A 26,046-nucleotide genomic window follows, 5' to 3' on the forward strand; every position below is an offset into this window, starting at 1 on the left:
ATTATAGCTAGTACTTTCTCTGTAACTTGATTATTTTAAAAGAATCAAATAAAATATATATTTGCATAGGACTGAAATTTACAGACTTTAGACTCCTCATATATGTCATCTGATTCTGATGTATATATATAGCAGTATATAAAAGACAGACTATCCATTCATATCAAGCTTGTTGAGAGCTGACACCAATATAAAAAGCTTAGTTCCCCATCCTTGAGGAACTTGCAGGCCAAATAGGAGAGACAAATAAGCAACAATAACCAGGTTGCAATCTAGTAAATGGCATACAAGATTTAAAAGCAGTACTTGGACTTAAGTGTCTAAATCAGGTTGAGCAGAGGCAAATAAGTGTTGTTATTATTGTTTTTTGTTTGTTTAAATTTAGGTTGCTAGAGATTGAGCCTTGCACATGCTAGGGAAGTACTCAACTAATGAGCTATACTTCCAGTCCCAGGTTCTTACGTTATAAAGGAAATAAGCTCAGAAAAGCAAAAGGGCTTGATCACAGATTTATATTTGGTAAACAGCAAAGTCAATTTTGAACACTTGTTTGCCTCCTTATGTAGAGCTGTGTATACTATAGCAGACTCACTGCTCTTTGAAGTGTGACGGCTGCTTTATACTCTGTGAGAGATGGCCTCTGTTGGCGAAAATTCTTCCTTTCCCTGTACCCTCTCCAATGTTTCTGGATAATCAATGCTGATTTCTCTTCCATTTCCCTATTGTACTTCTCCACTTGACCTAAAGAAATCACAGACATTATTATAACATACTCAACTACGTTTTCTCAAGGTCTGAAATTAGGACAACAGTAGTAATAATGATTTTACAGGTTTTCTTAAAAAGTATTTTTCAATACTGTTCACACTAATTTGCCAATCTCTTTCATTTAACAATAGTTCTAAGATTGTAGAAAGTAAAGCTTTCCTAGAATATTCAGTTTCTTCCCAAAAAGGACTCATAATATTGTGATCCCTGAGTAAGGAGAAAAGGGATAAAAGGCCAATACCAAAACAGTCTGACAAATAAATAAATACATAAATACATAAATAAATAAAAATTAGAAATAAAAAACCATGAGTCCATGTCGGAAAGCACTTGGAATGACCAGAGGAAGTGAACAGAACGTATTTATGTGCTCTGTGATCTACTCTGTGTTTCCAAACTTCTGATAGTTCACACAAATAAGCTTCCTTTGACTTTGGAGTTGGTTCACAGAACTCAGGGTTCACAGTAGTTAAATGAAAGACCAAAGCTATAGAACATAGCACCAGTGGTTAATACAAAGAAGGTATCTTAGAGAGAGTATTAAAAAACCAATGGGATTTAATGGCTGACTTGATATAGAAGAGTGGCAAAGAAAATGTAAGAATGCTGACTGAAACTGAACAGATTTTCGATGCCATTTACATGAAATGGGGAATCAACGGGGAGGAAATTTGGGGATGAGATAAGACTTCAGTTTTGGAAACATCTGTGGATTGCAAAGAAAACTATCCAGTAGGAAAGATGGTCACAGCAGCAGCTACTGACTACATGTGGCCACTAAGTAGATTTAAATAAAGTAAAATTAAACATTCAAAGTCCTCAAGTACAGTAGCACATTTTAAACACTCAATTGCTACTTCTAGCTACTGCTACTGTATTGGTTGATATAGACAGAACTTTTCAATGATAACATAAATGTGCTATTGGGCAGTGATAATTAGGAATGCTTGGTGCTGCTTATGAGAGAAAGTAGGATGAAAAGCTAGATATGAGAGTGCTAAGCATTTTGCTGACAGCTGACAGTATAGTTATTGATGGGACACATCAAGTAGGACAACGTGAGAATAACTGAGAAAAGACAAATTCTGGAAGATATATTTAAAGTAAAAGGAGGGAGTGAACAAGTGAATGTTCTTGGGAATGAGTAATAAAAAGGGAAGTAAATGAGTGATGAAAAACCTATGAGGGGATAGACACGTTGCTCAGTGGCTAAGAGTACTTGCTAGGTTCAATCCTCAGCAATGCATAAAGTCAGAAATGGTGGCCTACACTTGTAATCCAAGCACCCGGGAGGTAGAAGCAGGAGGGTGAAGGCTCAAGATCATCTTTAGCTATGTACTGACATCAGCCCAGGCTATATGAGTTCCTGTCAAAAAACAAAACACAACAAAAAAGTCTAGGGCATAGACGGTTAAGCTGGTAAAGTGGTTACTATGTAAGCATGAGAACCAGAGCTTGGATTCCTAATACCTATGTAAAAATCTGGGCATGGTGGCACATGGCTGTAACCCCAGTACTGAGGGACTAGGAAGAGTCAAGCAGTCCTGACAGTTTGATGGCCAGCTAGCCTAGGCAATCACTGAGTTACAAGGATCTATGAGAGAACCTGTCCCAAAACTATAGTGGAGAGGGCTAGAGGAAGATACCTTATGTTGATTTCTACCCATATACACACATGTATACCCACTATACATGCACATACATAAGCACGTACACATAGATACACCACCACAGCATGTTCTTATTAATTCAGCTTGATTTGTCACAAATGTTAAGATGCTGTCACAGATTTTATACTAGGGAATGGATGAAGTTCAGACGACAGACTGGAGTCCTTTCAAGTTTTTTTTTTTTAATGTCATTGGCCACTATCTTAATTATAAACATTTATGTTTAACATATGTATCTGAAAGTAAAAAAAAAATAAATTAAGTTATAGGTATGAATCAGAAAAGCTGTAACTTTTAAAATCTACAGCTGTAATATGATTTCTCTAGGGGAAGAAAAAAGAGAGAGAGAAGGCAAAAGGTTCAAAAAGAGAAAGAACAAAAAGAAAAAGAAAAGAAATTACCAGGTAAGCAGAAAACTTGGTTTAAGATATTCTAATAGTCTTACATTTATAAAGTTGATATTATTACTCACCTGGATGAATTATTTCAAGCATGCTCAAACGTGACTCTCGGGAAAGCCTCATGGCTCTCTGTCTTTGAAGTTGCAATCTTAATCTGAGGTCTTCTTCTTCCTTCTGCCTATTTAGCTCCAACAACATCTTTGTTCGTTTAGATCTGTAAAAGAAAAAGAATAAGTTCCTTACATACAATTTTATAAAACATGCCCAGCAAGAAATATATGAAAAATCTTGATCTCAAGAGTAATCAAACAAGTAAAGACAAAATTGTTCTGGACGGTAACTCCTAGCATTGGTAGAGTTGTAATGGTTTGTATATGCTTGGCCCAGGAAGTGGTACTATTAGAAGGTGTGGCCCTGTTGTGGTACTCTGGCCTGGTTGAAGTAGGTGTGTCGCTGTGGGTGTGACCCTCATCCTAGCTGCCTCAAAGCCAGTATTCTGCTAGCAGCCTTCAAATGAAGATGTGGAACTCTCAGTTCCTCCTGCACAATGCCTGCCTGAATGCTGCCATGTTCCTACCTTGATGATTATGGACTGAACCTGTAAGCCAGCCCCAATTAAATATTGTTCTTATGAGAGTTGCCTTGGGCATGGTGTCTGTTCACAGCAGTAAAACCCCAACTAAGATAAGGGTATAATGAAATACATTGTTCTTATATATAAACTTCTCTATAGAGATATTTGAATAAATATATCAAAAATCTGAAGAAATATTTTAAATACAATAAAAATGCTAAAAAATATAGATCAGCCAATTCTACTTCTAATACTTTTCCTACTGAAATAATCAAATATATAAAGGCATGGTCAAGGATGTTGTAGCATAGTGTAGCATAGTAGTATTACAGTGGTAACAAACTGAAAAGTATTTCATTATAGTGGATTGAATAAAGAAATATTGAGTCATTTAACTGATGGAATTTTATTTATTTTTAAAATAGAAAACTTGCTAAAACTTAGTGACATGTACTATTAAGTGAAAATAAAATGAAGATATAGAAGAATATGCCAAGTGGTAGTGGCACACACCTTTAATCCCAGTGCTTAGGAGGCAGGTGGTTCTCTGAGTTTAAGGCCAGCCTGGTCTACCAAGTTCCAAGGACAGCCAGGCCTACAAAAAGAAAGCCTGTCAAAAATATATATATATATAATATATAATGTATATATGTAATCTATATAATATATATAGCATATATTATATATGTAATCTATATATTATACATATACAAATAAAATTGTACTAAAATTGTATTAGTTTATATAGAAATATAAATTATTTTAAAACGTTAAAATTTCAATAGTGGTTTATATTTCATGGTATAATTATATCTAACTTTTAACTTTTTGGTTTTTCTCTTTTTCTTTCTTTTTCATTTTGTTTAAGACTTATGGAGCAAGAGAGATGGCTCTACAGTTAAGAGCACTAGCTCTTCTTCCAGAGGTCCCAAGTTAAATCGCTAGCACCTACATGGTGGGTCACAACTGTTTAACTTCAGGTCCAAAAATCTTGACCTTATTCTTGACATCGCAAGCACCAGGAATACATGTGGTACAGACATATATGCAGGCAAAATACTCATTACTTATAAAAAATTAAAAATAAATGTGTTTTACATTTATCTGTCTGCATGCCTGCATGTGCAACACATGCATGCCTAGTGCCTATAGAGGACAGACTAGGGTGTCAGAGCCTGACACTGGAGTTAGGGATGTAGTATGAGCCACCATATGGGTACTGAAAATTGAGCTCAGGTCCTATACAAGAGTAGCAAATGCTCTTGACTGCTGAAATATCTCTTCAGACCCCTATTTTTCCTTTTGTTAAATTTAATTTTTAATTACATTTATTGTCTCTGTGTGTCCGTGCATTCTATTTGTGTTCATATGTCAGCCATGGAGCATGTGTGATCAGAGGACACCCCGAAGGAGTCAGTTTTCTCGCTCTACAATGCTGGTCCTGGGGATCTAAAAGTCATCAGGCTGGATGACAGACATCCTTATCCCAATTAGCTATCTAATTTATCCCCAGATATAGGTATTTGTCAACTGTTTACTAAATACACAGTTTTATAACTATAAACTATAAAGTTTTCTGTGTTCAAAGACATTTTATTTCATTATAATTTTTATATTTTCTGCTATTTACCAAATTGTTTTTCAACTACTGCAACCTCGTCTTTGATACTTCCTGTATGTCAGTATGTAAAGCATCACAAATATTAGTATTCAGTATATATATTCAAAATATTTTAGGTACCCATAGAGGAAAATCAGGAAGATATGGAAGAGGATAATATACTATATTTGCATGTCTCAAGAGTATGTTTTTTTTCCCAACAGCAACGACAAAAATAAATACTTCAAAAAACAAATTAGGAGTTTGAACCCTGAGGGGGTTACATGAGATACTCTCTCAATAAAATAAAACAACACTACCCTCAAACAAAATAACCTCCAAACAAAATGAGTAAGTTAGCACACCATAGAGATACTTATATATCCACATTAATTGATGCATTCTTTACAATGACTAAGAAACAGTGGCACTTAGATATCTGTGAACAGACAGAAGGATAAAGAAAATATGGTACATATCTAGAATGGTTTTATTCAGCCATAAAGAAAAAACAAATTCATGAAATTTGCATAAAATGAAGAGAACTGGAAATAATTAAAGCTAGACTCAGATAAATATGCAGAACCTATATTAAGTTTTGTGTGTACGTTTAATAAAACTATAAAGAGGGCGGTGAAAAGAGAAAATGATATCTTAAGGAGAGGTAAAGAAAAAAGGATTCTATTTGAGGTAGGGAAGAGAACTAGCCAGAGGTGGAGACAAGGAGTATGGTGAGGGTAGTGATAGAGGGAGAGAAAACAAAGTTTACCAGCACATATGTGTGAAAATGCTATAAAGAAACTCATTACCCTGTATGCTAACTTAAAATTTTTTAAATGATAATATTAATTAATTAAATTCTGAAATACATGTCTACATAAATGAACTCACAATCCTGAGGTCCTGAGGGTTTGTTTGTTTTTTTCAGTGTAGTGATTAGACTGCATGCTAGCTATGCATTCTAGCATTGAAGTAAACCCTAATCTAGAATTATATATGTTAAGGGCAGAAATTATATGTATTTTTCATCCTATTTTTAAAGTGTCATATATTAAAACCTTTTAAATTATCCTAAATGTATTATCTCAACTTTGTGAGGCATATGAACTTTAGTAATTCATTTATGTAGTTTTTACAGTGCTGGGAAATCAACCTAAGGTCTTGTTCATGCTAGAAAAATGTTCTACCATTGAACTATATCCAGTCCTCTTTATATCCTTTGAGACAGGGTCCCTGCTAAACTGTCCAGCAGTAGCAGCTTTCATCTCATTCTGTAATCCAGGCTGGGTTTAAACATATGTTCTTCCTGCCTTAGTTTCCTGAGTAGGTGAGATCACTGGCCAGTGCCACAAAACACAGCCATTATCTCTATTTTCTAGATTTGAAATTTGAGGCTAAGAATTTTGATAACTTGTCAATAAGTTGCTGAAGCCAGATACAAACTCGTCTGTTACTTTCTCTCTCTCCATATATGTACATATACAAAAACACACACACACACAGACACACACACACATGCATGTACGCACAATTTTGGGATCCTTTCATATAATTACATATGTAAAACAGTATACACATACATAAAACACACACACATATCACCAGCTCCTTCTATGTGTGTATATGTATGCATCTATGTATGTGTATGTATGTGTACACACACACAATCTACTTGATGAATGTTTAAAAACTTGATACTTTCTTTGCTGAAAATACTCATGACCATAAGTAAAAATACTTGTCTTTAAATTTGTCTAGCAGAAAGTTTTTATAGGATAGCCACTAAATAGCAAAGCCAGAGTGATTAATTGTATGACAATTTTGAGCAGTTATTTTTAGATGTTTTTGTAACAGAAATGCAGCTGCAGTTAATAAAAGTGTGGTTTCAGTTTTTAAAGGTTACTTCTGTAATATGTCAGTTTCATTTTAGTGAGTTAAATTTAGCTTTAAGTAATGATGAATGAAAATAAAATCACCTCTGAATAGCTCTACTTTATAATTAATGTTAACTACTTTTTAAATTTATTTTTGCTATGGTTTGTTCTGTAACCTTTAAGAATGTGGCTAGGTTAGTCATATCAGAAAGTGACCCACATCTTCAGTATTTCATTTTTCAATATAACTGAAGTAGAGATCAATAGTTTTGTCATATCTAAAGGATCACATTTACCCATGCCATATTTACTCAGGAAATCTTGGTTAACATCTTTAATCTTTATGTATCCACAAATATAATTATATATATGAGCACTTAAGAGTACTGTTGGTTTTGAGGATTTAATACTATAAATTTCCCTGGCTCCCTCTTCAGGATTGGCCCACAAACCTGGACAGGAAGTGGACAGGACTGAGTATTGGACTCCATCACATTTGTCATATTATGCCCTTTGTTCTGAAAGGGTACCTGGTTACTTGAGCGTTGGTACTCAGTAACACTATGGAACAGAATAAAGACAAGAATAAAACAACACACATTAGGAAAGTAAAAAGAAAAGAAAAAACCACACACACAAATACTCCCCTCCCCCACTTGCATTCAACTGTGCTCTGGTAATGCTCTTATACTGTTATTTTTTTCTTTTTTCCTTTTTTCTCTTTTTTCTTTTTTTTCTTTTTCTTTTTTTTTGGGGGGGTGGGTGGGTGAATGGGATTACAAATTTACATGCAAAGTTAGATCATCATTTCAACCAAAAGTTTGGTTTGAGTTTTCTACCTGAAACTCCTCTGCAAGGCAATCACAGCAGACGGAAGCTTCTTTAATCTCTTTCTGGTCTGGAAACCTTTCCAATAGGCTTGAATCAAGCAAGCTGCTTTATGTAGTTTCTGAAATTATATACCAGAAATAATTTTGATACACTCTAGAAAAGTCTTTTTGAGAAGTTTATCTTTCAAAATAGCAGGCCAGGATAAGTGTTAATCATCATCTCGAGACAGATGGGTAGCCAGAAACATGAAGTTCATCAGGTCCAAAATGTCCAACTATGCTTACTATATCTCACTTTCCAGATATAATATGTTAAGCTTAGGTAATATCTAGAACACATTCAAGGTAGTCTAGTTAGCTTTAAATTCTTTATCTGATCTCACTTTTATTTTAGTAAACTTATTTTATTTTTAAAATTTATTTATTTATTTATTTAATGTATATGAGTACATTGTTGCTATCTTCAGACACACCAGAAGACGGCATCTGATCTCATTACAGATGGTTGTGAGCCACCATGTGGTTGCTGGGAAAGGAACTCAAGACCTCTGGAAGTGCTCTTAACTACTGAGTCATCTCTCCAGCCTTTCCCTTCCTTTTCAAGGACTTCAAAATTCTACCTTAATCTTTCATAATCTATTTTGACTTATGGTCTTTTGTCTTGTTGGGTTTAGTTTTTGAAACTACATTTTGTTAAGTAGCCAATGCTGACCCCAAATTATGATCCTTCTGCCCTAGCCTCTGAAGCACCGGCATTAAACGTGTGCCACCATGGCCAGGGAGCTATCTTGCTTATGTTTAGTACTTTTAAAAGATTTATTGACTTATTTATTTATTTTTGTTTTTTTTTTTTCCGAGACAGGGTTTCTCTGTGTAGCTCTGGCTGTCCTGGGACTCACTCTGTAGACCAGGCTGGCCTCGAACTCAGAAATCCGCCTGCCTCTGCCTCCCAAGTGCTGGGATAAAAGGCGTGCGCCACCACTGCCCGGCTATTTTTATTATTTTTAATTATGTGTATGTGTGTGCATGCACATGTGTAGAAGGCAGAGGTTTCAAATCCCCCTAGAACTGGACATGCAGGCATTTCTGAGCCATCCACATGGGTGCTGACAACAGAATTCAAGACCTTTGCAAGAGTAGTACATACTCTTTAAGTGTTGAGGCATTGCTCCAGTCCATTTAGAATTAGCAACTTGATTAGGCTTAGGCTATTAATTTTATTAATATGATTTACGAAAAGAGGAAATGTATTATTTTATATCAATGAATAACAGGTGGCCATATATAGTAAGTTCTGTTGACTATGTATGTATGCGACTATGTATGTGCAAATCTGTTTTAATTCTGTAAGCTTTTAGGATGCTGTTTTGAGTTTGTTCATCACATGTATAATGTTGAAAATAGTCTATGGAAGTAAAATTCTTTTCCTTTACTCTTCTCCTTCTAAATTTCTCCCTTCATTCTCTTGCCTAAACTGCACTTCCTTTCAATTACCATTTGTTTAGGATTTTAGGTACATAATAATCTCATTTCCTTTTACTCTAAAAATATATTTTATTATTTTAGACTCTACTTTTCATATTTATTTTAAGGCCTCACCTGAAAATCACAAAAGTGTGTCTTTACAGAAATAAGGTAGCTGGAGCCTCCATTTTGAGTATATGTTGAGAATGTATGATAAAATAAAACCTCTGACATCTCAAATATAATTTTATTAATACAGTTTATGAAAAGAGGAAATGTATTATTTTGTATCAATGAATAAGAAGGCTCACCACAGGTGGACATATATAGTTTGCAAAATGACAGATATTTTTAATGAAAATGAAGTTTAAATGGCTTACTGATAAAAGAGTAAATAGAGGATTTCATGAGACATCTTGAAAAAAATTAATCTGCTCAAATCTATAAATAGATATAAAAGGAAGACTGAAATTGTGTTGAAATTGAAATTTATTGGGCAGGAATAACATTTTGCTTCAAGTGTTAAGAGAAGGAAAGTGAGGCATATTTAAGGAGAACCAAAGTTCAATACAGTTATCAAATATCACACAAATTATTTTTATAATACCTGTTCTTCTACTTCCTGATGGATCTTAGGGGTTAAAAGATCAACGAGCTGTCTAAGTTCTCGACTAAATTCTGTAAGAGTTTCCTGTTTATTTAGCAGACTTCTAAGTCCTGAAATATAATAACAAAACAAAACAATTATCAATAAAGTAAGAATTTTTTTATCTACGTATTAATGAAGTTAAAGTCTGGTTTGAAAATGAATAAATATAACAAGATGATTAAGTATATGGTTTTACTTTTTCACAACGATTGCTATATTGAGGTCTTTCCAATCTTCCTCTGTTCTGATCATTTTTATGTCCTTCACTTGTGACATCTGGATGTAAGAATGTTTAAATAATTGCAGTAAGTCAGAGAAAAAATAATTTGTTTTCTTTTCAACATAAACACCTTAACTTGAAACATTCTTTTATTTTTCTTTAGGGTTTTTTTTTTTTTTTTCGGGACAGGGTTTCTCTGTGTAGCCCTGGCTGTCCTGGAACTCACTCTGTAGACCAGGCTGGCCTCGAACTCAGAAATCCGCCTGCCTCTAAATTGAAACATTCTTAAGAAGGTAAATTATAAACACATCATCTATGTATGCCTATCTTGTGGAAGCACTTAAGCAAGTTATTATTAGTTGCTATTAATAAGTTTTATTAATCAATTCTTCTTACACTAACATCTATAATTTGGAGGTAAGCCAGAAGTACTATGACATTAGGACACTACATTTTAATTCCCAAATAACACAGTATCGTAAGAGGTAACTAACCTTTGATTCTAAAGCATGTGATATAATAAAAATAATTAAGCAAATAAAAATGCCTTTAGTGTATATCTGGGGCTGCCATCATATGGATCTTTGAGATCCAAGTGCTCAGCAACACTTACAACTGCAAAATATCTTAGTAAATTTGAGTAAGTTCTGCTGCTGCAATTTTATCATTCAAAGAAATGGAGAGGAATATCAAGGTCAATTTTACTTTTTTGTTATTTTCGCTTTTTTATTAGGGTTGGGGTTTAAGACAGAGTTTACTATGTAGCTCTGGCTGTCCTAGTACACCACTCTGTAGACCAGGCTGGCCTTAGGCTCACAGAGATCTGTCTGCCTCTGCCTCTGCCTCTGCCTCTGCCTCTGCCTCTCAAGTGCTGGGATTAAAGATGTATGCTACCACATGTGGAATGGACATTCACATTTCTATAGAAATCTAACTGCAGTACTGAAAAATGTATGTCTGGCATAGTAACAACTAGAGGTCTAATACTGGTGCTTATTCTATCTCTTTTCTTGTAATATATAAAATAATTCAATTATCTATATTAATGACACATATAAGGAAAGTTACTTTTTTGTTTTGTTTTGTTTTTTTCGAGACAGGGTTTCTCTGTGTAGCCCTGGCTGTCCTGGAACTCACTCGGTAGACCAGGCTGGCCTCGAACTCAGAAATCCGCCTGCCTCTGCCTCCCAAGTGCTAGGATTAAGGGTGTGTGCCACCACCGTCTGGCTCAAGGAAAGTTACTAAAACACCTTTTGAATCATCAAGATTAAAGGCTATTCTAATTGATTAGCAATTAAACAGACTCTACAAATTTTAAGTCTCATGAAGCATTTTATATTAAGCATATTTAATGAACTAGAAACCAGTATTTTACTATACTGAATATAAATACATTGGTTAACAAAGAAACAACATAAAGCTAACATATAATTTTGGATGGTAATTGGGAAATTACAGTCTTTAGTAAATAACCTAACTTTTTTATGCCTCTTATTCCATGTCTATATGAATAAGAATATCCAATATACTAAAGGAATGTTATAAAAATTAAACGTAAGTATGGAGAATAGTCTTACAATCAGTAAGTGTTCAATTAAATTAACACTCTCACACAAGAATGGTAGTTAAAAATGAGTTCATTTACTCTTAAGATTTATGACTTTTTAATCAACATGTTTGAGTTTGGATGATATATATATATGTATATATATATATATGATATATACAAAAATATATGTAATACATTAAAATATATGAATATATCACACTTGTGATATATAAGATTATGTTATATAATTGTATGTTATACATATATATAATAAATATTCTTTAAGTAAAGGCAGTAAAAGAGTAAGGGATTAATTATTAACTGATAATGCACAATTCTATTTTCTTCTCTAGAATAAATTCTGATAAGATCATAGACATCTTTGGTCATTATTTTCTTACACTATTTGGTATATTCAATATAAATATTTTGTCATAAAGAGAATAAACATTTATTATAACACCATCAACAAAATATGCATGTTGTCTGTTGATTATATAGTGATATCTGTTCTGAAATGGCATATGTTGTAATAGGTTTGTCTGAACAGTTCAGCTATTAACTTTTCAAAATATAAGGATTTTATCATTCATAAACTGTCAATACATTTCTGTCTCTGAGAATAACAAGAAAATATGTATGTCCTACCTTTATAGCAGGCACTTAGTCTCAGTAAAATCAAAATTTCCTGATGGGATTCAGCCAGTACTAGCAGGAGCTTTGTAGCAGTACTTCTTATGACTGGACTAGGAGTTGATAAAAGCTTGAAAAGAATTTCATCTAAAATAGAATGCAGGGCTTTTCCTTCTATTTTGAGTAAATTACCACTAATAGGACAGAATAAAAATATATAATTAACAATTCATACATAGTTATCACAACAAATTTAAAATAAAAGTTTTAGTAACTTAAATGCCTGTGTATGGCCTAGTCCATGAAGATACACCTTTTAAAGTATACAACTTGGTTCTAAGAATTTAGACTGTAACATATTAAGACAACTAACATTTCAGATTTCCTGCTGTGGGCAGGGGACCACCTAAGTCCAATAGAGAATACAAAGTAGATGAAGGTCCCCTCTTTCTTCTCAGAGAAACTTGTTATAAAATTGAATATTAAAAAAAAAAGTAAGATTAAACAAATGCTTCAAAACCTTCAAGGTGACAAGACTTGCAGTAAGATGCAACAACTAAATGACACACGTGCTTAATTTATAAAGAACATTTTATTTCCTTTGGCATTTTTAAACTATCATTTTGCATTACTATTGTAAACTTTTTGTTTTGCTGTTTTGTTTGGGCTTTTGTTTTACTGGCCTTTTGTTTGTTTGTTTTTATGTTCATTTCTGTGTTTTAGTGGAGTTTTGTTTTTTTAATTTTTTTTTTCTTTAAAGACAGAGAAAAAGAACATAAAGCTTGCTAGGTACTAGGGAGAGGTAGGAAGGACCTGAGAGAAACTAGGAAAGGTGAAAAAAAAAAAAAAAGATCTTGCTCAAGCCAGGCAGGTGGTGGTGGTGGTGGTGGTAGTACATGCCTTTTATTCCAGCTCTTGGGAGACAGAGGCAGGTGGATATCTGAGTTCGAGGCCAACCTGGTCTAGAGTGAGTTCTAGGACAGCTAGGGGTACAAAAAGATACACTGTCTTGAAAAGGGACAAAATAAAAAATCAAATTTTTTTTAGGTTCAAGTTTGGGACAAATGGTGGAGGTGCCTATGTCAAAGCAGATGCTGGTTGCCAGGTTCTCTCTGCATTCCTCAGTAGATACCAGTTACAGGGCCCTCTTGGCTGGCATACCCCACCCCTACCCCAAACTTCTCCAACCTAAGGGCTGGGCTGCCCTTTCCTATATAATCCTACATGGCCCTTCTGTCTACTCTTTAGGCCTCCTGGCTGCTGCACCTAGTTCTCCTCTCCTTCTCCCTCCTCATATGGCTCAGGGACATATCCACTCTGGGCTCTCTCCCACATGTCCCTGCCTCCAGCTATGCTCTCCCATATATCTACAATAAACCTTCTCCTCCATCATACCTAGCAGCAATCATGTTCCTTTCCTTTCTACTTCTTTTTTCTTTTTTTCATCCAGTATTGTAAGAAAAACAATTATCTTCTCAAATTCAGCTTATGGTTTCTTATTTTTTCAATTTTTTTCATTAACTTTACTAATATTGATTGTTTTCATGCTTATCATTCTCCTTCTTTGGCTTAGAGTTCAGTTTTCCCTTCTTTTCTTAGTTCACTTACAGCAGAATTAATGTTAAGATTTGAGATTTTCTTTCCATATATATATATATATATATATATATATATATATATATATAATAAAATTTCTCCTAAGTATTGTTTGAATTAAAATGTACCTCAGAAATTCTTGTTATTTTCACATCTGTTTATTTAAAAATAATTTCCAATTTTTCTTTTAATTTCTTCTTTGTCTTATGTTACTTAGGTGTATTATTTATTACATTATTTGGGTACTTTTCAGAGATCTGCTTATCACTTTTGTCCAACCTCATTCCATTTATAGGCCAACTTTTTGTTATTTAAATCCTCTTAAGTTTATTAAGAGTTAAAGGCACTGGATATGCCTTTTTAAAAAAATGTTTCCTTGTATCTGAGAGAAATGGGTACTTTTTTACATATATAAGTTGATTGGTACTCTACTACATTTTGAAGAGAACCCCTCTGTAAATCTCTAATGTACCTCTCTTTTTCTAGTATTCTGCCTGTGAATTTTAGGTATCTTGTTTTCCCTAGATTCTCAGCTTTATTTTTATTATTTTTTTGTTTCCATATTTTATTTATTTTTTTATTATTTCTTGAACTCAAACTTTCCTGCTATACCACATCCTAAAAACTCAGTTCTAATTCAGGACAGCTGTGGAACTTTTTGTATAGTTTGGATCTCGAATGTACTCCCAAGGCTCATGTGTGAAAAGCTCAGTCTCAACAAAGGAACTGTCTGAATATTTAAGGAGTAGGACTTTACTGGGAGGCTTGGAGATCATTAGGGGCATGTTCCTTTCTCTCTTTTTGTTACTTCATGGCTATAAAGTCAGTAGCTTTGCCCTGCTATCTGTTCTCACTGTAATACGCTGCCTTACTACAGGCTCAAACCAGAAGGCAAATAGTCATGTACTGGAGGCTCCAAAAATCATGAGCAAAAGTAAACCTTTTCTTTTTATAAATCAGTTATCTCAAGTAGTTTGTTACAATGACAGAAAGCTGATTACTCTAACCTTACTTACACACCCAGACCCCACTCCAGGCTTTCATTCATACACTGAGTCACATTCACTTTATTGAGAATTGATCCTTCATAATTTGTCTTTTTCTTTTCCCCTAATGGTCCAGTAAATTCATCCTCGTAATTCTATTTTAATCCAAAGTAGAAATAAAGGTCTGGTTATTGTAATTAAAAATAAATAAATAATTATTCTTTATTACCATTGCCAAGATTTTATTGTTTTACTTGAATTGCTATGGTTTCTTCCTCATTTTTTTTCCCACTATTGGGCAACAAATTTAGGACATTTAACATCCAAGGCAAGTGTCCCACCCCTAGAATAGCTCTAGTCTTCCAACTATCTTCTTTATCTAGTTTTGTTTTCATCTTCTCTCTATTAGTAACCAGAGTAATATACTGAAATGTGATTGGACCATATTCACCTACTTAAATCTTCAATTTTTTTTTCTACAAGGTATGATGTTTTCTTAACATTTATCATTTTTTCATAATGTAAGTCTCTTCAAAATGTGCTGGCTATAACTGATATTGAACTTTAAATCCCAACAGGATAAATCTTCTCTACTTTTCACCCTCAGCGTAATGCTTCTTTCTTGTCTGACTTTTGCTTATGTGGTTACCTCTGCCTAGAAATACTGCTTTCTCCTCATCCTCCTTGGACAACTTGTTTTCAAAGTTTCATCTTGGGTTTTAACTTCTCCAGCATGCATCTTCACACTCAGTTTGGTTAGAACATGATTCTTAACACTTGTGGATAACATTAACATTGCAAATTAATATACCAAAATATAATGATAAATATATTTTTGTCTCAATACTCAACTGTCACTCATTGAGGACAAGATTATATCTGAATAAACATTGTAAACACTAAGAGAAATACAGTAATTGTAGCCATGGTAGCTGATGAATAAACTGATATTCAAGTGAAATAATGAGTAATTCCACTAAGTATATTCTTTCTGTTTGGATCTCATGAAGTACCTATTACTTCTTTTATATTATTTTTTAACATATACTATGATATTTAATTTGCTGCTTATTAAATAGGTAAGTAAACATTTTTTACTGTGATCCTAATATTTTTCTTTAGGTGTCACACCAATTCTCTTCCTAAGCCTGAAATTTTCTATAGCTTTTAGATATAATTTGATAACAAATTTCTAGTATTTTCTAGTATTTTCTATTACCTTTTACTAAAAGTCAATCATAAGAGAACTTAAATTTCATGTATAAGTCATATGTAGTAGATTTGGACGAACTGTAATAAAATTAGTAATGCTTCTAATTAAAAATTGTGTAAATTAAGTCACCTGTTGATCTGCAGTATATTCTGTAGCAGAGTCATGACTGTAGCTCCTATCTGAACATTGTCAGTTTGCAGTAAGTGTAAGAAATGATCACTCTGCAGTACTAAAAGAACAGAGAGAAAAAGAAATATTAAAGATTTTACAATAACCTAAGTAAGAATTTGTTTTTTAAATCAAATGAAAGTTTGATCATTTCTGCTAAATTTCTGGCATTGAATGCCCTATAATGAAGATTTTTATAGATGCAGGTAGTTTTAAATGGCCATAGTAAGAGTCATTCCATTTTTATGAAGTCAGTTATAGTCAAATGGGTCATCTATAAATACCAAGCTAAATTTTTATTATTATTACCTCTTAAATGGAAGATAACATCTCCTAAATCTGAATCTTTTTTTCCAACAGCTTGTTTCAATGAATAAAAATTTTTCCTAGGTTTATAATTTTTAGGATCCATTAGCCAGTTACAAAAACTTGGTGTTCAATGCCTACATAAGTTGCTTAACCTCTGTCCCAACCAGTTTTGTGTCAAGTTGACACAAGCTAGACTAGTCAGAGAAGAGGGATTCTCATTTGAGAAAATGCCTCAATAGGATAGGGCTCTAAGGGCATTTTTAAAATTAGATTGATGTGGGATGGCTTAGTCCATCATGGGTGAGGTCACTCCTGGGCTGGTGGTTCTGGCTTCTATAAAAAAGCAAGCTGAGTTAAGTCAAATGGAGCAAGCCAGTAAGCAGCACCCCTCCATGACCTCTGCATTGGGTTCTGACTCCAGGTTCCTGCCCTTCCTTCCTTCAATGATGAACACTGATATAGAAATATAAACCAAATAAACTCTTTCTTCCTCATGTAGTTTTTGGTCATGGTATTTCACCACAGCAATAGTAACCTAACCCTAACTAAGACAACCTCCCATAATCTTCACTTCATCATCTGTGAAATTGGAAATAAATAACTCTCTTAACAGTCTAAGGCATAATGTTCTAGAAAAGATTATGTTCCTAATAAATGTCAGTTTCTGTTCCTTACATCAGTTGAGCAACAAGATTAATTAAAAATAAGGTCAGATATGTTATAGGCTGGCCAGTGGAACACTACTGTAGCTTTCTATTTGTTCTTTCCCACATCAATACCTGTTCTTCATTTATACTTACAGCCCAATTATTGATTACATATCATTTTATAACAGGATGGAAAAAACAAACTTCTGTTTTACATTGTTTCTTTAGTAGTAAAAAGTAAAATCCTGTGACATATTCTACTAATGACTCCTGAAATAACCAGAAATTGACTAAAATCATATGGCATGTAGTTCATAAATTTTCCTTTTTCTCTGTTGGAAAAGGACCTATCAATTTGTTTAATTGTTTTGTAATAGAAAATTTAATGATACTTAAAAAACAGACAGGGTAATGTAATGAATCCCCATGAGCAAGTCAATAAATTTTAACCATCAATTCATGGCCAAACTTGTTTTATTTATGCTCTCATTCGCTTTCATTGTAGGTTGAAACAAATCTAGGTCATCAGATTATTTTATCCATAAACATTGCAACATAGCTTGAAATCAAGACCGATAAACAAAAAAGCATAACCACTATATCCCTTAATGAAAATTATCTCTTGATTACATCAAGAAACCAAATAAGTATTCCAACCTATAGGTGTTTTGTGAATTTTTAAATTTGTTTCATTAAGATTCTAGTAATACCCATGGACCATGGTTATCATTCAAATTTTAAAAAATGAATTATTCTTTCATTTTTATTTTCTTTGTAATTTATTCAGAAAATAAAACCATATAAGTTTCCCCTAGCCACTGCAGTTTTAATTCTGTCACTGTATTCCTGGAATGTAATTTGTTTCTTTGCTTTCCTCTAACTTAGTAGTTGGCATTAGAGGATTGAAATGATGGAGGTTTGAAATTTTGGTTTAGAATTTTATCTGTGATATGATAATGCATTGGGAGTGTTTAGCTGTCTCTTTTTAAAGATGTTGACAGGCATAGGTAACTAATTCCTACATCTGCTTATTCATGAGAGATTGCAAAATAGATGCTACTTTTTCATGCCTTCTTCATTTATTAGCTGGAATCCTTTCATATAGAGAAAAATTTCATTGATGTATATGGTAGAATAAAAGCTAGATTTAGATTCATTTTTGTTCTAAAATAATGTATTCTTTGGCAGGCTTCAACAACAACATTTGGTGTGTTAAAGACTTACTGCACAATTTTTAGCTGGTGTATTAAACTTATAGCCCAACTTTTCTTCATTTGGCTAGAAGAAGCCTTTTAAAACTAAAATAAAAAATTCTTCTCCTTATCTGTTGAGCCAGTTCACTAGTCCTAGTAGAAGCAAGCCTCTCTGTGTGGGCTTCTGAGTCCTTTACATACTAATAAAGTTTAATTGCTTCCTTTACATTTTGTATTTAAGATATTTCAAGTTCATCTGTATACACTTCCTATACCAGGCCTACAGGTCAGCAAATTTCTTCATAGGTGTGAAACATTTTATATGGAAAATATTATTAAAAATATTTCAATATATACATTTGGCTTTTTACTCAGTAATTTTATAAACAATTAACAAATTTTTTATAACTACATTTTGGTTTCATATTAACCCTAGACATACTATCATTTTATTATAGTTCTACTCAAAATGGAATATGGCATTTTAAAAAATTATTCAAGTATCCTCTTTTTCCTTTATATGCCTTTATATCAAATCTAAGTACTTTATATTGTTTGGTTAAACAGTCTTTAAATTAGGAATTTGTAATAATGGTTGATATATATTATAGGAAAAAAGATAATACTTTAAATAAAAAAGATTTAGTCACTCACTTAGTTAAATGGCTACAACTACCAAAAGTACTAGTTACACTAGTAATATCAAAGTAGTAGCCTTTAGAAAGTGGTAAATGCTATGGATTACAATCCCTAGGAATGTGCTTTTTATACTTAAAGAATTATGTGACTCCTTACAGGCATGAATGATTCTGAAAGGATGAAGAATTAAAGATTTAAGTGTTAATACCTGGAAAAACCCCCACGGTATAGCATTTATGTAATGTGAAATTTTTCAAAAGAGTAAGAATTGTGCCATGATTATCATAAAGGAGTATGGTTTTAGTCTTATGAAAACATAAAATCAATAAATACATATTTATAATTTTCAATGTAAAACAATATCCAATGAAATAACTTTTAAAGTTTGGTAAAATTTTATAACAGCTTCTACTTTCAGATTCTGAGTAAAACTCTATTTACTCTCTACATGGGGATTTCTCTAGAAATCTAAAGCTAAATTTGTAACACTAACTGTAATTTAAAAAAATTACTTTCCTAAACAGTTCACATTTAAATCAATCAAATCTCTCAGATTTTCTAAACATAGGAGAAAGTTATATTTCAGGAATAGTTCCTTTAATTAGGCATTTATAAAGCAAATGCTGCATGATATTAGTTATATTAAGCAGTATTTCTTTCTTACCATTCTGTATGAGTTGAATATGTCCTCCCAATAGCCAGAAGAGAGAATCAGTCACAATTTGGAAAAAATGTAGTAATTTATCTTGCTCTTCACCCTTAATGCAAAAGATAAAACCAATTTACTTTTCTAATCTACTTTTCTGAAGAAAAGACCTCTCCAGAGTAGTAAGCAGACTTGATTTCTGAATTCAATAGCTATTTTATAAAGTATCTGAACTTTTGTGCTTTGATTCTTCATTTGTGCAACCTGTAGTTTTAGTCTATGAACTCTTCTAAATTCATAGTAATTACCCAAAGTAAGTAGCTTAAGAATTACAGGACTTAATGCTTGAAATGCATCAGAGTGACTTGTGGAACTTTTAAACTACCCCTCTGCACATATCCAAATATACAGAATCTCAATTTCCAAAACTAAAGTCCAGACACCTGTATTTTTAGAGTCAGGTGAGACTTCTTTATATAGCCAGGGTTAAAAACTTTGGTAATATGAAAATGTAAGCATTTAAGGAATTAATAATTTCAGTTCTAAGTTTATACTCTAATACTTTATGAGAGCAGACAGCATGCGATTTACTCCCCATTATAATTCACTGTCTACAATTATGATGTATAGCGTATGTTCCATCAATATATACCAAGTAAATAAACAATGTTTTTGCTGAAACTAATCTTGTAAAAAAGTAGTTAATAGTGCCACAACAGGAGACAAAACAGATTCCACTGACTATGTCTGTCATTTACTGACTATATAACTTTAATGTAAAGTTGTACAAACCTATCCAGATCCTGAATGTTTCTACTGTACCATAAAATTGATAGCAAGTTAAAAAATAAAGCAAGCAAATAAACAAAACACACATTAACTTAAATAACTTTTCTTTTCCTATAAAACTACCAAACGTAAAAAATGTTACATTAAACTATGATTCCTTAGTCTAGTAAACTGCTTTTCTAGTTTCATCCAAAGATACAATGAAAAGGGGCATCATATTTTTTGTTGTCAATCTCAAAGAAAGACCCTGTATTTTTAGATGTCCAAACTATAGTTTAAAAGCCTGTTAGATGATGTCAATCATTAATTTATAGGCCCTGACACATGTTAACAAAATCTTCCATTAAAACATTTCAAAGTTCTTAAATAGGTATTTTTCTCTTCTGATATGGATTTTTAAAAACTAGTATGTAGCTTGGGCCAGAACATCTAATATATATCCTACCTTTTTTTTTTAGATCTAACTCATCTTTTTATTTATTTTTTGTTTTTCTATTTACTTTTTATTGGATATTTTATTTACATTTCAGATGCTATCCCCTTACCCCATTTTCCCCTCCCACCCAGGAACCTCCTATCCCATCCCCCCTCCTCCTGCTTCTATGAGGATGTGACCCCACCTACCCTCCCACTCCCACTTCCCCATCCTCAAATTTCCCCACACACGGCTTCCAGCCTTCATGGGACCAAGGATCTCCTCTCCCACCTATACCTGACAGGACCATCCTCCCTTGCATATACAGCTGGAGCCATGGGTCCCTCCCTAAGTGCTCCCAGGCTGGTGGTTTAGACCCTGGGGGGTCTGAATGGTTGGTATTGTTGCTCTCCTCATGGGGTCGCAAACCCTTTCAACTCCTTCAGTCTTCACTCTAACTCCTCCTTTGGGAACCCCATGATCAGTTCAATGGTTAGCTGTGAGCATCTGCCTCTGAATATGTCAGACTCTTGCAGACCTCTAAGGAGACAGCTATATCAGGCTCCTGTCAGCATGCACTTCCTGACTTCCACATCAGTGTCTACCTTTGGTGACTGCACATGGGATGGATACCCAGGTTGAATGGTCTCCAGACGGCCCCTCCTTCAGTTTCTGTCCTACATTTTGTCTCCATATTTGTTCCCTTGAGTATTTTGTTACTCCTTCTAAGAAGGACCGAAGCACCCCCACTTGGTCTTCATTCTTCATGAGCTTTATGTGGTTTGTGAGTTGAATCTTGGGTATTTCAAGCTTCTGGGCTAAAATCCAATAATCAGTGAGTGAATACCATGTGTGTTCTTTTGTGATTGGGTTATCTCACTCAGGATGATATTTTCTAGTTCCATCCATTTACCTAAGAATTTCTCGAATTCACTGTTTAAAAACAATAGCTGAGTAATATTCCATTGTGTAAATGTACCACATTTTTTGTATCCATTCCTCTGTTGAAGGACATCTGGGTTCTTTCCAGCTTCTGGCTACTATAAATAAAGCTGCTATGAACATAGTGGAGCATATGTCCTTGTTATATGTTAGACCATCTTCTGACTATATGCTCAGGAGTGGTATACTACTCACAAACTATCAAATTCTTAAAAATTTTCTCAAAAGCTTCTAAGTAGGCTAATGGCCCCCAAAATTCCAGATTTAGAACACATGATCTCTGAGTTAAATCCTTTGCCAACAGTATTTCTTATATTTGAACTAGCATACTGTCCATATTGGTAAATTTCTCATTTAATTCCATTTGTTTTGTTTTTAATATGTATGAGTGTTTTTCCATGCATGTATATTATGTGCATCACATCTAAGCATTGCCTGAGGAGGCCAGAAGAGAGTGTCAATTATAGGAGGTTGTGAGCTACCATGTTTATTTGTTTTGATTTTTGAGACAGGGTTTAACTACCTAATCCTGGCTGACCTGGAATTCTAAATGGACCAGACTGGCCTCAAACTCCCAGAAATCCGCCTGTCTCTGCCTACAGAATACTAGGATCAAAGGCATTTATTCCTGACTCATAGTCAAGAAATACTTCACTCACAAAATGCCTTCTTTTAGCAAGGTGTAATGATGGACATCTATATTATAGCAGGCAGAAGACTGAGGCAGGAAGATTGTGAGTTTAACATTATTTGGGCTGTATAGTGAAGCTCTATCCTAGGAAAAAAACACAGGGAAGGAAAAAATGGGGGAAAAGTCTATATCAACTGGCATGTTCATTCTTTCCTATGCACATTAAATTTATGATTATGGCATATATGTAAATATATCTGTCTTGTGCTGATTTTCAGGTAATTCGCTCAGTAGTCCAGGCTGGCCTGGGACTGAGCAGTCCTACTGAATCAACTTCCCAAGTCCTAAGACGATGAGCCATTTCCAGTCTATAATTCTCTTAATGGTCAAGTTGCTATAAACTATATGAGCTTGAAGCTTTCTCAACAGTATTGAGTTTATATGAATGTCAGAAAACTGGTAACCAGTTTTCTAGTCTCAACTTCTATGAGATTAGCTTGTTTTAGATTCTATATGTCATTGAATCCATATAGTATGTGACTTTCTGGCTTGGCCTACTTCACTTACTAACCTTCACTTCCTTCCATGGTGTTGCAAATGACAGAAATCTGTCCTTTTTATTTCATTATTTATGCACTGACTGCTGACATTTAGGTTATTACTATTTTCAACTATTGTAAATAATGCTGCAATAAACATAGGAGTACAGATGTTTTGATATTACTCACTCCTTTTAAATAAATGTAAGTCCAACAATGTAATTACTGCATATAAATGTTATTTAACTACCACATATAATAAAAGTGGAATCAAGGAGGTGGAGCGATGGATTAGTGGTTAAGATCACTGGCTGCTCTTTAAGGGGGCCTGGGTTTGATTCCAACCACCTGCATGGTAGTTCACAATAAATGAAGACAAGAAGTCTTTGATATTCAAATTGGAATCTGAGTTCTCTGCTGTGCCATTCTAGGCTAGTTTAATGCAACTAACTGAAAAACAATTGAAAATGAAGAAATTCTCAACTTCTGGTCCTATTCCTACCCTCATAGTTAGGACTGAGGACTGAGCACAAATCCACTCAAAGCCTGACTGTGAGCACAATGAGACAATCTTGAAACTAATCACTTAAGGTCAAGTCAAGCTGTCAGAGGAAGAATGGGCACCACAGATGGGAGACTTAAGTTAGTTATGTGATTGATGTTGTCGTCCCCAAGAATGGAAGCAGAAGCTACCAATACCATCCAACAGATAAAGGACATGGCTACCGTAATAGGCAACAGTGCTAAGTAAATTCTTAATGATTCCTCATTAGGCATGATTCTTTGCTTATACAGCATACAGTACAAACATAGTGAACTATGTCAACAAAAATGAAATATGAAAACAGATCAAACAGGCTTGGACACTTAAGAGTGGCAGAACACAAGGTCTTCAAAAATTTGCTTCTCTTGTGATGAAAAGGCCTTACTACAAATTCAAAAAATAGTACGGTATTTGCTGCTGTTCTAAGGTGTGGTCAGATTATATTTTCAAAGTCTGATGTACTGATGTGGCATTTCTTTACAGAAGGTAGACTAGATGCAGAACATTCTTGGATACTAGAATACTGATTTCCATACACAAGGCCTGGATTTTGCCCAACAGCTCCTCAATCTGAAGATCTGAAATAGGTACTTGATAAAGCAAAGAATTACTTTTTCCAAAAAAAAATAAAAGAATTACTTTCTCCATGATCTCCTCTTCCCTCCTCCCCTTCCCTTCTCTCTCTTTCTCTGTATACAAATATTACATAAAATATAAAGGTATCAAAATATTATATAGTTCCCTTAAAGTATGTACAACTTTATGTGTCAATTAAAAAAAAAAAGCTATGGTCTAACTAGCCTGAGGTGTCAGAAATTAAAAGTTTGAAACAGCTATAACAGTGTGGAAAGAAGTGATGCCATGGATATAAATATATATGCATGTTTCCTCAAATTAAGTGGTAAGACAAACTCCTCAAAAATCATACAGTATTTTTTAGCTAACATTTGCAAATTTTCTAATGTAGAGATTAAGTTTTTGGTTGGAATTTTTAGTTAAAGATGCTTAAATTTACTACTCTACTTGTACGTTCAGCCAGACATAGCATATTTGAAAAATGACAGGGGACAACTTAGGAAAGGCTAGATATGGTATACATCCATGTAATTCCAATGCTGAGGAGGCTGAGGCAAAAGGACTGAGACTCTTGAGACCTGAAAAGTCTGAATATGAAGCTAGCCTGGGCTATACAGTGAAACTCTGTTTCAGGAAAATTAAAAAAAAAAGAATGAAAATTATTTGGCTTTATAATACTAAACATATACCTTAGTTGCATTGATGAAACATGTTTGCAATCGTCTCCCCAGGATAAGAAAATTTTCGGCAGCTGATGGAAGTAATTCCTTGTAAAATTCTTCTCCATCTTCTCCTGGCTCTAAGCCCACACAGCAATGGCTGAAATATGAGTACAACTTTGTGTTAATAATAAGTATCACTTGAATATTCAAACTTCCATAGGCATTGTGCCTTAATGAGAATCTTAAGTGTCATTCTTTTGTTGACAAGTCAATTAAAAAGATGCTAGAAATTTTCAGCTTTCTAAGATACTACACTGTGAAATGGACTTTGCTTGCATTTAGTTCCAGGGTTCACATATCCTAAAAACAAATATGCTGGCTCTTTAAGAAATGAAAGATATGCCTAGATGATGGTGTATGCCTTTAATACCACACCCTAGAAAGCAAATACAGGAAGATCTCTGTGAGTTCAAGGCCAGCCTGGCTTATATAATCAGTTCCAGATCAGTCAAGTTTACACAGTTGAGACCCTGTCTCAAAAATACAAAAACAAAGAGAGAGAGGGAAGGGATAGAGTGAGGGAGGGAAGGAGAGAGGACGAAGGGGAGAGAGAGAAGGAAAGAGAATGAAAGAACATGAAAAACACTTGGTTAACAAACAAGAAAAATGAGAGAAGTTTTCAGGGAATTGGCTACTATCACCCTAAAGGCAAAGAATATCTTGATTGTTTAATTCATGTTAATTTCTGTTAACTGATGTATTTTAGAATCTAATAGCTAAAAATATCTAGGGTGAGGTTAATCATTAAGGAACAAAGATAAGAAAATCAAACACTCTAGTTTCTAACCAATTCCTCTTTCTAAAGACCCACAAATATCTGCCTGTCTATTCCTTATATTAGAAGGAAAAACAGTAAAAGCATCAACCTACTTGTAGTAGGGATATTTTATAATACACAGTAAAGAAGAAAAAGCACTGTATAGAAATACTATCTTCTTAAAACTATACATTAAAGCTAATTCCTAGATATGAGTTGAACATATTCACAAATATCAATAATAAAAGTACTTACATAGTAGTCTTATACCAAAGAGACTTCAACCCAAAAGTAGATATTATTAATATGATAAGTAAGCACTATTGTCTAAATCTTTTCAACAAAATGTGTACACGCTGATAAACAATGACAATTACAAACTAAGCATGTTAAAAACCTCATTGGCTAATGCTTGCTATCAAGTTTTTATTTTCTCTTTAGTTCTTAAACTTATGTTTAATCAATACTGAAATAATCTTGAAAATTAAGTATAAAAGAGTAG

General features: G+C 33.7%; 2 protein-coding genes across 3 annotated transcripts in view; one reads left to right on the forward strand and one right to left on the reverse strand.

Moving 5' to 3' along the window:
• Nucleotides 1-26,046, forward strand: part of Eaf2 (ELL associated factor 2) — an 89,242-nt gene that overhangs the window by 20,822 nt on the left and 42,374 nt on the right. The gene's annotated exons all lie outside the window — the stretch shown is intronic.
• Iqcb1 (IQ motif containing B1) overlaps nt 1-26,046 on the reverse strand; it is a 45,374-nt gene that overhangs the window by 15,141 nt on the left and 4,187 nt on the right. For both annotated transcript variants that reach the window (XM_028752308.1, XM_028752309.1), the window contains exons 5-12: nt 24,755-24,884; nt 19,648-19,741; nt 16,157-16,256; nt 12,248-12,426; nt 9,789-9,898; nt 7,727-7,836; nt 2,911-3,053; nt 593-741 (exon numbers count right to left, since the gene is read on the reverse strand). In XM_028752308.1, coding sequence (XP_028608141.1) covers nt 593-741; nt 2,911-3,053; nt 7,727-7,836; nt 9,789-9,898; nt 12,248-12,426; nt 16,157-16,256; nt 19,648-19,741; nt 24,755-24,884 — 1,015 coding nt within the window. The remainder of the gene's footprint in view (nt 1-592; nt 742-2,910; nt 3,054-7,726; nt 7,837-9,788; nt 9,899-12,247; nt 12,427-16,156; nt 16,257-19,647; nt 19,742-24,754; nt 24,885-26,046) is intronic.

Source organism: Grammomys surdaster, unplaced genomic scaffold, assembly GCF_004785775.1.
Source record: "Grammomys surdaster isolate TR1022 unplaced genomic scaffold, NIH_TR_1.0 125889, whole genome shotgun sequence".
NCBI classification, from domain to species: domain Eukaryota; kingdom Metazoa; phylum Chordata; class Mammalia; order Rodentia; family Muridae; genus Grammomys; species Grammomys surdaster.